This window comes from Dama dama, chromosome 19 (genome assembly GCF_033118175.1).
Source record: "Dama dama isolate Ldn47 chromosome 19, ASM3311817v1, whole genome shotgun sequence".
NCBI lineage: Eukaryota > Metazoa > Chordata > Mammalia > Artiodactyla > Cervidae > Dama > Dama dama.
Genome location: NC_083699.1, coordinates 5,381,524 through 5,396,045, shown reverse-complemented (window position 1 = coordinate 5,396,045; position 14,522 = coordinate 5,381,524). Strand labels below are relative to the sequence as shown.

The 14,522-nt window shown below is 44.9% G+C and overlaps 1 protein-coding gene across 6 annotated transcripts in view; it reads right to left on the bottom strand.

Annotated features, from left to right (window-relative positions):
* MED12L (mediator complex subunit 12L) overlaps window positions 1–14,522 on the bottom strand; it is a 355,795-nt gene that overhangs the window by 4,081 nt on the left and 337,192 nt on the right. For 2 of the 6 annotated variants that reach the window (XM_061168109.1, XM_061168110.1), the window contains 5 exons: window positions 14,421–14,510; window positions 12,318–12,547; window positions 10,515–10,671; window positions 7,590–7,685; window positions 1,311–1,392 (listed from right to left, as the gene is read on the bottom strand). In XM_061168109.1, the coding sequence (XP_061024092.1) occupies window positions 1,311–1,392; window positions 7,590–7,685; window positions 10,515–10,671; window positions 12,318–12,547; window positions 14,421–14,510 (655 nt within the window). Of the gene's footprint in view, window positions 1–1,310; window positions 1,393–3,675; window positions 3,743–4,544; window positions 4,619–7,589; window positions 7,686–10,514; window positions 10,672–12,317; window positions 12,548–14,420; window positions 14,511–14,522 lie in introns of those variants that run through there. The other 4 variants (XM_061168108.1, XM_061168111.1, XM_061168112.1 and 1 more) reach the window with 4 other exon arrangements.

Sequence of the window (14,522 nt, the reverse complement as noted above, 5' to 3'; positions counted from 1 at the left end):
ACTTGAGTGGCCAGGTCTTCACAGCACCCTTGAATTCATTCTGCAGAGGGGCCAGCCCTACATCACGGCCCTGCACCTGCCTGCAAAAGGCCTTGGGATGTGGGTCACTGGCCCATCAAAAGTCTCTATCCCTGAACCACCTAGACACTAACATTAAAAAGGACTGTTAAGTATCATAAAACATTAAAGGTTCTCTAAACTTCATAACAGCACATCAGAGGTTCTACTTTAACTGACATTGTAATAGTTGAAAGAGAAGTATCTTGAAGTGGGCAGTTTTCTGCAAATGGCCATAGATACATCAGAGAGAACCAAGCAAGAGTGTATGCACGTGAGAAGGCCGCGTGTGTGAGACGTGAGCATATGCCTACGCACGTATGTCTATGCACACAGACAAGAACCATGCACAGGTTCAAAGGAACGACACGGGCTTAGAAACAGCTGCTGCTCGCACAACTCTGGGGGGGCTGTTCACATCCAGAGGCCCCATGCATATAGACTACGTCAGAGACGGAGCCCTCTGGAGATGTGCAATGGGCAGCTCAGCTTCGCCGCCCTTATTCAACAAAGGAGACTGCTAATGTCGCAGCAGAATCTATCCCCTGGTTAAAAGGCGGCTCTGGAACGAGTCACTCTGAGTTTTAGTCCCAGCTGTTGGCTGAGGAACCTTGGGCAGACAAGTCAGTGTCCCTGTTCTCTAGATGTTTTCTCATCTGTAATATGGGAATAGCAATTAATACCTTATCGCAGGTAAAGAATCTGCCTGCAATGTGGGAGACCAAGGTCCAATCCCTGGGTTGAGAAGATCCCCTGGAGGAAGGCATGGCAACCCACTCTAGTATTCTTGCCTGGAGAATTTCATGGACAGAGGAGCCTGATGGTCTAAGGGGTCACAAAGTGTCGGATACAACTGAACGACATGAGGTGGTTTAGAAATTAAGTGAATTAACACGTGTAATGTCATAGTGCCGAACCTGCCCCCTAGTACACTTGAGGGCATCAGCCAAGATGCTCTCAGGGGCATCTAACTTTCCAAGAAAAGAACCTATTGTTTCCTGGGGTCCTCCAGATGGAAAGAAACATTCCTAGACTCAGATGGGAGCAAGAGGAAGACATCTTTGCTGAACTCAAGGAAAAGACTGGGGCTTTTGCAGGAAAAGAAGCCTTCAAATCAAGACTGAACACAGTAGGGACAGCCAGGACTAAAGCGAACAGGAAAGCGGTGAGGAAGACTGTGGCTTTTGAGGAGCGGCCAAGCGCATGTAGCTCCGCCTCCTGGAAGCCGTGTGTTTCCGAGGGAGCATACTTACTGGAAAGCTGCTTCTGGAGCTGCCGCACCAGGGCAGCCGTCTGCTGTTGCTGCTGGGTCTGCTGCAAGCCTTGCCTGGGGAACTGTCATCGGGAGAAAGGAGAGAGTCAGCGCCCACCAGAGGTAAGAACAGAAAGCCGGCAGCCACGCCTGGTCCACACCTGGCCTTCACCTGAAAGGGCCTGCTCCATTCCAAACCCATCTCCAGGTGGGGACGGAGTCTTTCCCGGAGGAGCCCCGAGGACGGAGTCCAGCGGTGCCCAGGGGGTCACATATCCTTGTTCCCTCACCCATCACCAGCTGATGAGTTGGTATCACTACATTACAAACCATTTGCAGCCGCAAATTGAAAGCTGCCTGGCGGGAGGATTGGGTCCAGTCCCACAGGCCTGGCCTTGGGTGAATGGAGACAAGAGCATGGGCGCAGAGGCCTGGACCCCACCGGGACTGCACCTTCCTGCTTGGTGGAGGAGGGAGGCTGGGTAGGGGTGAGACCAGGGAGGCATCGAGGAGGACCACACTTCGAGGAGGCGCCGGCTTCCAGAGTCCTGTGTGTGCAGAACAATCTGAGGGCCTGAGTGCCCTGGTTCCAGCCATTAAGTTGACACAAGAAAGTGTGGTAGTTACTCCAAAGAGGGAGGGGAAAAAACCCTATGTGGCAGAAGTAACATCACCTTTGATTAACGTCATTCATAGTGCTGACTGACTTTTTTCCTTAACCTTCAGATGTCAGAGTACCACTCCAGCCTTCCTTTTCTTTCCGCCTCTCCCCTGCTTCTTTCAGCCGGGCCTATGACCATCCTAACAAAGGATGCGTTCGGATGCAAGGTTACCTTAATCAGATGCACGTGGGAATTAGTTAATGTACCCCACAGGCCCGTCCCCCACCCACCTCGGGATGGAGTGCTGGCCCACTGACCTCCTGACCTCTCAGCGGGGGCAAGGCTCACCCTGGAGATGGCAGGGCAGAAGCAGAGTCAAATCTCTGGTATGTGTCCCTTTGCTTAGGAATAATGTGTTGGGTGTTTTGCTCCATTGCTGGGACATCCAACAAACGAGTTATCCAAATCCAGGTGCTTTTCTGGATTCCAGGACGCCAAAGGGAGCAAACACGGCCCTCGCCTCCTGACAGCTGTCCTGAGCCCTGTGACCCCACCATCAGTGAGCAAAGGGACACAGCACCAAGGCCACACTCAGCTCACACCCGCACCGCCGGCCGCCAGGCTCCGGACAGGCCTCCTCTGACCCACAGGACGCGGCCCTGCCTCTACCAGCTTCGGCAGAACAGACTGCAGCGCTGCCCAGGCCCCTCTTCCGAGCACGTGGACGGAACCACGTGTCCCGGATGGCAGACACAGAGAGGGCCAGCAGCCAGTGGATTTCAGAGTACTGAGCAGGTGTTCATTTGCAAGCTAACTAGCAACTTCCACTGAGCCTTTTTTTTTTTTCCAATCTGCACTAGTTTTTCTTCTCAGTGAAAAACAGAAACCAAAAGTATCAGTGCTGTCGCCGCAAATCTCCCAAGGACGCCTTCCCCACACCTCCTTCCGTAAATATGACTTCTCTTTTTCCTTCTGGTGGGGGCGGGGGGGGGGGCATGGATCCATATTCATACAAAGGAAGGCAATCTGGCTCAATAAGTTCCACGGACCCAATTTTTTTCACTTGAAAAGAAGAATAATATTATCTGGCTAATTTGGAGTTCCAGAGGCATTCTGAAAAATTTCTGACTGGAACATATGAACTCCTTGAGGAAAATTATATGACAATTCTACCCTTATCTTTGATTAAAAGTTAATGCAATTATTTAAGTATCTATTTCTGCCATTATGTGTATTTTTAAAAGCAAGTATTCAACACAGTATGATATCGACACAACAATCAGTTAATTTTAAAAGCCATCTTTCCAAAGCTTTCTGTTAGCATGTTTTCCTGGCCACCCAACTATGGCAACCTGATGAAAAGAAATTACAGAGCACGATAATGTAAACATTATTTTCTTAAAAGCTGGAAGCAACTTTAAAGAAAAAAATCACAGCCTGCTAACATAGTTAATTTAATCATAACAACTCATGAGCTTTAAAAGTATTTTCCAAGTCAATAACCATAATACAGACTAAAGCCTGAGATGCCAAATCTAATTCTTCAGCAAAGGCACCCACTCTCTTCCAGATGTTCTTCCTTCACAGAAGACAAGTGACTTAAGTAAGCAGATGACAACTCCCGATTTAAGTTGTAAGCATGGGCTTTTCTCATATTTTCTTTCTTAGAGGAAAGCTCTATTTTCTGATGATACTTTCTGAAAAAGCACTGGTTCTGTTGTAAGTCCGTTTTGACTCTTAGGTACACTTATAGAAATGACGAACCTGCCCACAGGGGTGTTGATGATGACTGTCTACATGACCCAGCTGCTGTTGTCAGCAAGGAGACAGCCTGTTAAGGAACCAGAAGTCAAAAGCAGTAAATCAAATACAAATGCATTTTGAGGTCCCCTGCATTCAACTTTCTCTTTCAAGGCTTCCCATACTTCTCCTACTCCTCTTGACCTCTGTTAGGGGTTGAATTATTTTCTCCCCAAAAGACTCACTTGCGTCCTAACTATCAGTACATCGGAAAGTGACTTCAGTTGGAAACAGAGCCTTTTTTTTTTTTTTTTAAAAAAGGGAAATTTGGACACAAACACAGGGAGAATATCATGAAAGGATGAAGGGGAAGATCGGGTGATGTGTGTGTGAGCCGAGGAATGCCCAAGATTGCCAGGAAACAATCAGAAGCTCAGAGAGAGGTGTGGCTCAGGCTCTCGGGAGAAACTGGCTCCACTGATTCGATGATCTTGCACTTCCAGCCTCTAGAACGGTGGGACCCTAAATTTCTGATTGTTCAAGCCACACCCTTGGCGGTATATCACTACAACAGCCCTGGCAAACAAACACAACCTCACCAGGCTTCCACCGCTTTCCAGGGGCCAGGCTGCCATCTAACAGCTTTCGACGATTCTAAGCCATTTGGTGGCAGAAAGCGAGCCTGGCACATCACCTCTGTGCTCCGAGACCTTAGGCACCGTGCTGGCCTCCACTGCACATCTGAGTATACACGTGTAGACTTGTGGATGTCACCAGACAGCAGGAGGGCAAGTCATGAGGAGGGTGGAGGCCACGTTAGCACCATCCCTTCTCCCCTGAGTCTGCGGCAAGGACAGCTGTGAGTGCCTCCGAGCTGGTGTCTCTCCAATGGCCAGTTTACCACTCTGTCACCAGGCAAGCAGACAAGCAGGGAAGGAAGAACACTAGCCAGGAGCAAGAACTGGATCTGCTAGAGACGATTATAATAAATACAATACATATAACTAATAAAAAAGGAACTATACCTAAAGATAAAAAGAAATAAATTGTGTTAATATTGCTGAGGCTTTGTGTCACGGCTCTTCTGAAAATATACAACTAGAACCTTTTTCTTATACTTCTATTTTCTTTCACTGTGAAGAGAAAGGAAAAAAAAGAGCAATGGGATATATAACAAAATATCCCCAGCATCACTAATGTGCAACTAGGAATGATCTAAATGTTCGCCAGTGGGTAGGGTGGTTAAACAAGTGATAGCAGGGCAATACAGTGGACTGACTTCTTCACAGCTACTCACACTGACAGACATGCTTTATATTAATAATAAGCTTAAGAGGGTATGTAAATAAGGGTGCTGTAATTAAGCATGCAAAAAAGAATTATACTGATGCAAAAGTCCGAGATCACTGGTCATCCCTATAACTTCTAATTTGGAAATTAACTGAAGTCTATCACTCTAAGTGATAAGTTTCTCAGTTCATCTTAAAACTTAGGATGTACAACACATCTGCCTTTAATGGCTGCTGACTAGATTATAATGAGTCGGGCTTCCCCGGAGGCTCAGTGGTAAAGAATCTGCCTGCAATGCAGGAGACCTGGGGTTGGGAAGACCCACTGGAGGAGGGCATGGCAGCCCACTGCAGTACTCTTGCTTGGAGAATCCCATGGACAGAGGAGCCTGGCGGGCCACAGTCCATGATGTCGCACAGAGTTGGACGCGACTGACTGAGCAGCAGCAGATAATGCATTGCTCTAAGTATCAAAATAAAACATGTGCTTCTCAAGGGAGCTTTTTAAAGCTTAAAAAAAAAAAGAAAAAGCCTACTGTGGATTTTACTTTCTATGTAGATGACTGTGAATGGAGGTCTTTGTTTCTCTGGAATTATTTTCCTTGGAATACACTGAAGAAGAATCACGAGCCTGACCTGACTGATCCACTCAGTCCCTGGGATGGAAGTGTCTTAAGCCAGTGAATGAAATACAACCTGCTGCATTAAAACATATCAATACTGACCTAGAAGTCAACGCTGAATGTGTGATACACGCTCTCTACACACAAAAAATTACTAAACATTTATGAAACTATTACAGGAGTAGAAAGGTACCAAATTTTGCTGTATGAGATATGCTTAATTCCAGTGCAATGTGGGACCTGGGTCTCCTCTCGGTTCTGTGTTAAGTGGAACTTCTGCCAACAATTATAATGGAAAGAGTTTGAAGTTAATTTCCACCCCAGTCATATAATTTTAACTCTGTGATAGAATCAATTTTTTTTTTTTTTCCCAGTCAGTTCAGTCACTCAGTCGTGTCCAAGTCTTTGCGACCCCATGGACTGCAGCACGCCAGGTTCCCTGTCCATCGCCAACTCCCAGAGCTTACTCAAACTCGTGTCCATCGCGTTGGTGATGACATCCAACCATCTCGTCCTCTGTCGTCCCCTTCTCCTCCCGCCTTCAATCTTTCCCCCAGCATCAGAGTCTCTCAAATGAGTCAGTTCTTCCCATCAGGTGGCCAAAGTATTAGAGTTTCAGTTTCAGCATCAGTCCTTCCAATGAATATTCAGGACCGATTTCCTTTAGGATAGACAGACTGGATCTCCTTGTAGTTCAAGGGATTCTCGAGTCTTCTCCAACACCACAGTTCAAAAGCATCAATTCTTTGGCACTCAGCTTTCTTTATAGTCCAACTCTCACATCTATACACGACTACTGGAAAAACCAAAGCTTTAACTAGATGGACGTTTGTTGGTAGACTAACGTCTCTGCTTTTTAATATGCTGTCTAGATTGGTCATAGCTTTTCTTCCAAGGAACAAGCGTCTTTTAATTTCATGGCTGCAGTCTACTACATTTCAAGGATTTCTTTAAAAACAAAGATCAACCTGGCCAATGCAGGGGTGTATTAAATTCCCTCAAGGTGTCCAATTTCCATCTTATGGGGGCATGATCAGCCCATCACCACCTAACTTCACTCTATCCCACCTAATATACTAGAGCCCTGGCCATACTGTTCCTTCTTACTAAAAACTGAGAAACCACACATATTTCAAATTCTGTCTTAGAAAAGAATCTACATCAGTGTTTCCCACAGTGTGAGAGGCATGCAGTCATACAGCCCATCTCAGGCATGTGCTCACTCACCCAACTCCTGTGGCTGAATTACACGCAGAGTAAGTACCTATTTTCACAGGCATTTCCAACACAGGACAAGGGATGTGCCCACTACCATTGATGGCAGTGATAAAACGCTTCTTTTTAGAGTATGTTCAAGGAAGTAGGAAAAGAGGCAATTTAAAGACAAATAGTAGGTAAATAATAAAGAAGGTATATGGCACTGGTAAAAGTAAAAACTATTGAGGTTTGGCACACGTTGCTTGATACTATGCATGACATTTCAGAATGTGGTTTACAAAGCCACAGAAGCAGATTATAAGATTACATGAAAAATTCACAAAATTATATGAAATGAATTCCATGAAAATTCTTGCAGCAAATGCCGACACAGGCTAAAAATTGGGAGTTTCTTTTACATCAATAAAGATGATACTTTAGAAAGTACTCTACTTAAAGGAAACTCAGAGCCAAGTATGATAATCTTCTAAGCATACCCATGGTAAGTTATCATTTTAACATTGTTTACAAAAAACTTGGTTTCTCAATATAAACATTTAGTCCATAGAATGAAGAGGTAAAATTATATGACCTATTGAACCCTAAATATTTATTTATACCTTCCATGAAAACAAATATACTGACTACAACAGTAACACAATCCTTCTCTGATAAAGTTCTAGGGAAGAAACTGGCAGGGTATATTTAGTTTTTTTTCAGTTCTTAACAATCTTATGGGACATGAAAAAACACAATCTGCCTTTGAAGAACTCCAGCAAAAAAGAAAAAAAGAAACCCGAATGTTTGGTTTTCAAATGCTAGGCCTTACCAGAGGCTGCTGGGGCTGCATTGTTTGGAGACCAAGGGTCTGACTCTGGGTCTGCGAGGACCCCTGAGGCTGGGGGGGCTGCTGGGGCTGCTGCATCTGGAAAGAAAGAAAAAGAATTACACAGCTAAAGTAGGAGGTTAATATCATTCCATGGAGAAGGAAATGGCAACCCACTCCAGTATTCTTGCCTGGAGAATCCCAAGGACAGAGGAGCCCGGCAGGCTACAGTCCACGGGGTCGCAGGAGTCAGACACGACTTAGTGACTAAACCACCGCCACAGTATCACTCCAGTTTCCTCCCCCAATATACCTTCTACCTGATTATTCTGTTCTAACAAAGATGACATGCACCTGCCTCCTCCATCTTTTTCTTGCCACACATCACTCATCCTTCAAGGGCAACACCCAAGTCTGCTCCTCCACACACTCTCAGACTACTCCAGCACTAAGGATCTCCGCCACTGGAGTCCCAGTGATCACAGTCTAAGCCACCTGACACCGTCCAGGGACATTCTTTGTACTTAACCATTTCCATTCGTGCCATTTGACTTTCCACATACTTTATCCCATCCTACGCTACCAGGTGAGACAAGGACTGCTCACTAGTTATCTTTTCATCCCTTACGACACCTAAAGGAACTCCTGAATTTATTTATTTTTTTTAAAAGAAGATTTAGATGTGAGAAGTCCTGGTGTAAATTACCAGCATAAAATTATAAGCTTATGTCCATGAACACTGGCTCAAATATATGGCTCTTGGGAAAAACCTCCAAGTCACAAAAGAATTATAAACTAGACATAAACTAGACACCCATCTGGTGGGACATGACGGAGCAGAAAATATTAGGAGGTAGTTTGTCTCGAACTTTAAAGTCTCCTCCACCCAAACACTTCATCCTGATGATGTTAGCACCAGACTTCTTTTCATCTTCTGCATTTTCCACTTGGTTGGCATACTCTCTCCCAATTTATCTTCTTTAGGGCAAGGTAATCAATGGCTATTGTCAGATGGCACTTTTCTCTAAGTGACAAGGGTCCTGGATTTGGAATCCGAGCTGAGGTCTGGGTGGGCCATTTCCACCATGAAAAATACAAGTTGGATCAGACATACAGCAACTGCAATAGGAAACCAATTCTCCATTGGGCTCTCTGCGAGCCTGTTCAGGAAAAGTCAACCCAACTTTGTAATTATTAATCTGTCTCTTTATGGAGGAAGCTAATCACCAAAAAAGGAAAAAGTGTAAACTGGATGCAGAAACAAATCATTTTTCCTAATTTCCAAGGAATGTGCTGGTAATGAAAAAATTATTAGATGGACATTATCATGTGAATTGGGTTAAAAAGTACACAGTAACCAATAAGAAAGATTCTCAAAATTTGCAGTAAAAAATACTAGTGGAAGACAGAAAGTGGTAAATAAATAATGGAACAACTTTCCTCCGTGATTTGGAAATGAGATATTTTTTAAAACAGAAGAAAATGTAAACACCAGTCATAGAAAGTTCTGAAACCTATTCTCAGAACTTGAGGAAAACTGTGATTCAAGAAAATAACACTACAAGTATTAACAGTCATATTAACGATAGTATTACCAAATAAGTGCTTTACTTGTATTTTCTTATTAGATTTTCACTATACATGTAAGAAGTGGGCACTATAATCATTTCCATTTTACTTATGATAAAGCTAAAGATTAGAGAGTTTCTGACCATGTTGGAGACTATGTGTATGCAGTGAGTGGTGTTGGCCATCTGTAGGCCACACTCCCTGAAATCAATTACCATATGCTTTCTCAATTTTCCACATGTTAAGAGGTGAAAACTGGATGTAATTCATAGCATCTTATAATTGTGAAGCGCAGTTTTGTTGAAGACTTGTGTTGGCTTCAGTTGTCCACCTGATGGCACCGCCAGCCAGAATTCGCTGGATCATACTGAATTCAGACCTGAAACCCATGTCAGCTAATGGTTCAAATATTTCCTCCCCACCATCAGTGTCAAGGTTGAGACATGAAGGTTCCTCTGCTGCCCCTTTCTGCACAACTGGTTTATTTCTCATCAACCTCACATGAAGACCATAACCCCCGATAACCCTTGGGGACCCCAGCTTTACTGGCGCGGCCATTCCTGGTGTTGCTCTCTTCTCCTTTCTTAGAAATGCATAAAAGGACGGTGCATCTTAAGCTGGATTGTTGATAAGGTTAGAGTCCACTGTATAGACTCATCAAGCAATTTCCAGTCCAATAACACAGGACAGGCTTGCTGATAATAAAGACAAATGGAACTGGCAAAACATAATAGCTTGCATTCCGTAAACAATGGAGGCAGAGGTCAGACTGTGCCGAGAGGAAGAGTTCTTTATTTAGGAGACTCAAATATTTATGATGAATAAGCAAAGGGACAAGTGTCTGGATACTATCAGAGACAAGATAAAATATCCCTTTGAAACATCCTCCTTACATCACTCCAACTTCACAGCCCGATCAGACTAGAGGTGTTAAACAGAACATTTACAGGCATTACAGGCCCCTCTAGGAATATGATGAAAACTCTGGATAGCTCAATTTTAAAAAAAAAGAAAAACACACACAAGAAATTCTGAACTCAAATCACATGGTCTGTAGTTTGAAACAGTGACTGGGGAAACTGAGGCTTACACTGTCAAGATAAAGGCATCCAGTTACCCTCCCGAACCTTCGTGAACAGCAAAGGGATGTCTACGTTATGTTCTCTCCTGCCCACAGCAACCTGGTGGATGCAGGGAGGGAGAAGACCCCTGCCAAACTGGAACTAAATGACACCAATTTAGCTCCTAGTGTCAAATACACAGGGTTCCTTGGAACTCGGAAATTATAGTCTGAAGCGTCTGTTATTTCTTAAGGCTGCGGAGGAGTCCACCCACGATTCGCTCACTCCCAGCCCCTACCTGGAGGAGCCGGGGCTGCTGTCGGACCTGTGGCTGTCTGGGTCTCAGCGGGTCCTGAGACAAGGGCCCTGAGGGAAGGGTTGGATGTGCGGAAGTCAGCACCGCGTCGATTCCTCCGCCCACCAGAGGGCTCTGCTGAAGCGACTGATGATTCAGCCTGGTGAGGAAGAAAGAACTTGTTTTCAGGCCCAAGTGTGCCGTCAAAGGTTTTAGTCACTGCCGTGGGAGCTGGACACATACTCACAAAGAAACAAAGAAACAATAATCACTTTGTACAGTTCAGATGCAACAAAGGCCAGCGGTTAAGGTCACCTAGATTCTCAGGTATCACTTGGCAAAGGACAGCAAGCATGCTTGCTACTTACAGTGAGATTGCAACACGCGTAAATTACTTGTTAAAAATGCTCCGATAGTTTCTAATAAGTGACATTAACCAAGCGTTTTACCTGGAGCAGTCGCTGTGGGAAAAATCTGAAATCTGTTATTTCGTTTACGACCCCCACAGCCCTCCTTCGCGCTCAGCAGTCTTGTGAGCCCTACTTTTAAAGTGAGAAAACAGCTGGAGAAGTACGTTACCAAAGGCAGCAAGACAGGCAGTGGCATGGCTGGCATTTAAACCCAGGACTCTGGGCTCTGAAGTTCGGTTTCTTAGGCAGTATGGTATGTTGCCACTTACCAGACAAATAATAAATACAATGCATGTTTTCTGAATTTATTCATGTTCCCAAATGTGCTGCCATCAACCGTGCCGGTTCTCCAAATGGCGATTACTTGGAGTCGACCTGCACGCGCTCTTTGACGCTAACACACAAGGGCAAAGCTGCTGTCCACGGGAGAGCCAACTCCGACATTCTGCAGGAACTCAGTTCCCCTGACCGACGCCACGCGGCACATCCCACGGCCACTGCGTCCGCGCTGTCCAGGGAGACAGCCACTGGCCGCCGGCTACACAGTTTCTGGGTCTCAGCGCAAAACAGAACGCAGGGCTCTCCGATCAGAGATGAGGAAGGCGCTCAAGTGAGTGACAGCGGAGCGGTCGCAGCGACCGCACGGGCCTCTCGAGACACACAGCCCTGCCTGACGCACAGACCACAGGTCTTCAAAGCCGGTCCCCTTGGCCACATGTGGTTAATGAACACTTGAGATGTGACTACCGTGACTGAGAGCTGAGGAACAACATTTTTAAACTCAACTTTGATTAGTCTAAATTAAAACAGCCCTCGTGGCTAGTAGCTACTCTGATGGACAGTTCAGTCATACACTATGTCTACAACTTCCAGTTAAGCGAGAACTGAGGAAGAGACATTCGTGGCCCTGTTTCGCCAGCCATTTCTGAAGTGGAAAAGGTAAAAACTGAGATATTTAACAGAACTGTTGTGCACACCACGTGTGATGAGAACTGTAATCACAGGCTTTAAGGTGCCAACCAACATATTCTAGTAAGGCATTGCTAGGGGTAAGCAACAATTTTTTACCAATTAAAAAAAGGTTTTAACAAATTAAAACCTTTTTATAAAAGGGAAGGAAAAAAGAACACTGGAGCTAACATAGTGTTATCACTGAAAAATATTACACAAGTACTAGGGAGGTGTGAGCCAAACAACAAGCCTTGAATGAAATAAACGGGGCATTGCTTCTCTCGAACCACAATCTGGATGCTGCTAAAAATGAGACGACAGAAAGAAAAGGATGTGAAAATAAGCAAGCTCACAAGAACAATCATAAAACACGATATCCTGAGGGAAGCGCAGTAAAGATGAGGATTTGAGTGGCCACCACTGTAACCATTTCCACATGCATCACCTCTGGGAGCCGGTCAGGGGCTGCAGGTATGGTGACGCCTGCTGCTGAACGTAGCCGCTCGGCGGCTGCTGCATCTGTCTGAGTCTCTCCATGAGCGCTGGGTTGGAGTGAGCGGCCGGATAGGTTCTGGAATTATAGGTAGGAGACAGGACCACGCTGCCAGCCTGCTGCTGAGGGGTCTGCTGCAAAGGCATCTGGGTTCCATACATTGTGTAGCCCTGGGGCATGGTCTGCAGGCAGGCACAAGGGGAGAAGTCAGCGTTTCCATTTACCAGCTTTCCTATCGCTAAGACACACAGGGCAAAAACAAAGCCAGGAGGAGCTCCCTGAGATGTGCTGTCCTCCAAGGCTCTTTTAACTCAAAATATGAGGAAGACTACTCTGGAGGCCAAGAGAAGAGTCAGAAAATTATAGGATGAACTTGTGTACTGATCCACCAAAAAGTTCCATTACAAAACATGAATCCTCATTTGGTTAAGCAATCAGGTTTAAGCTCAGATGCTTGTTTTCAGGAAAGGAAAGGCATGTTTCTGCACAGAAATAATCAGGCAAGCATGCATACCTCTAGTGCACATATGATATCAGTGTTCAACAGATTTCAAGCATCACTAATGCTGTTTCAGAAAAGCTACACATACTCAAGACAAATAAAAATAATGGAGTGCACGTTCCTAGTATGGTATGTAACTACACTTCCTTGGGTCTGATAAATTTGCCTATAGTAACTAGCCAGTTAACAAACAAGAAGAAAAATCAATTAACCAGAGAACGAGGGTGTCACTGAAAGTATTAGCTGCTCAGTCGTGTCTGACTCTTTGTGACCCTACGGACTGGAGCCCGCCAGGCTCCTCTGTCCATGGGATTTCCCAGGCAAGAATATTGGAGTGGGTTGCCATTCCCTCCTCCAGGGGATCTTCCCAACCCAGTGACTGAACCTGGGTCTCCTGCATTGCAGGCAGATGCTTTACCGGTAGTCTGAGCCACCATGAAAGCCCAATGAAGGTGTCATTAGTGACTATTTGATACCCTTGAGTTCTGGTTGGACAGTAGCCTGTTTCAGCACTCTATAATATCATCAGGATACTCAATTTCTCCATTCAACATTTTATAGTGGCTGTTTCTTCAAATCTTGACACCTGATGTAAATGAAAAGCTCTAGGTTCTGCTGGGTCACCATCTATAATATACAGAACAGAGTGCTGATTAAAATAGAAGAGGACCACTCTTTGGGTCCTCTAAGTACCACATTTCGAGGTAGCTGAACGGCTCTGACTTGGAAGATAGAGTGATGGACAATGACTTTCTTGCAGACAGCATGCAGGGATGCAGGCCATGGGGCTTGGTGCTCATGAAGGCCAATCTCAGCCTTCCTTTCAGCTGTGGACACGGTGTGAACTGCTGGCCCCAACTAGAGGTCCTGCCAACATCCCTGGCGTCCTGATTATGAGAGGGGTAGAGTAAAAGTATGTGGAGGAGAAATGACAAAACTATTGGCAAAAAATAGCTCAAGATTTGCATTATATTAAGGCAAACCTATCATTTGCTGAGTAACTACCGTGTACCTGGTGCTTCACTAGTTCTATAGGTGGTCTTGAATCTCCACACTGTTCACTTCTATTTTACAGAGACAGAAATCAAGACTCAGAGTAACTCTCACAATGTTACACAGCTTAGAGGTTGTCAGGAATTTTGTCAAGGCATGATGCCAAGGCCAGTCTTCTTCTTATTCTACCATGATTCCTCTTCGAAGCTATTTTTGAATATCATAAAACTCCATCAAAAATTACATCATTATGTATTACAATGTAAGTACTATAGGACTAATAACCATTTCAATATCTATCATTATTAACATAAAGTTATGAATTGATATTTCTAATTCTAACAATTTCCTAAAGTGTTTTATGCCCTTTAATCAATCCCCAGACTTGTTTGATAATCACCGGTAAAGATTTCTGTGAAATGTCAGTTATAATCTACATGCAGAAGACGAGACCAAGTTCCATACCCCATGAGGGAACTGATACCCTACTTACTTGGTTCCCACCTTCAAACAAAGAGCATTAGAGATCCCAGTAGCATCTACAAAGCAAACATGGGTACCTGTGCTTGCTGCAGTCCCGGATACTGGGGGAGCTGAGGGGAGGGCCGTGCCTGGGCAGCAAAGAGAGCAGCCTGGTCCCCTGGCTGGCCCTGGAAAACAAA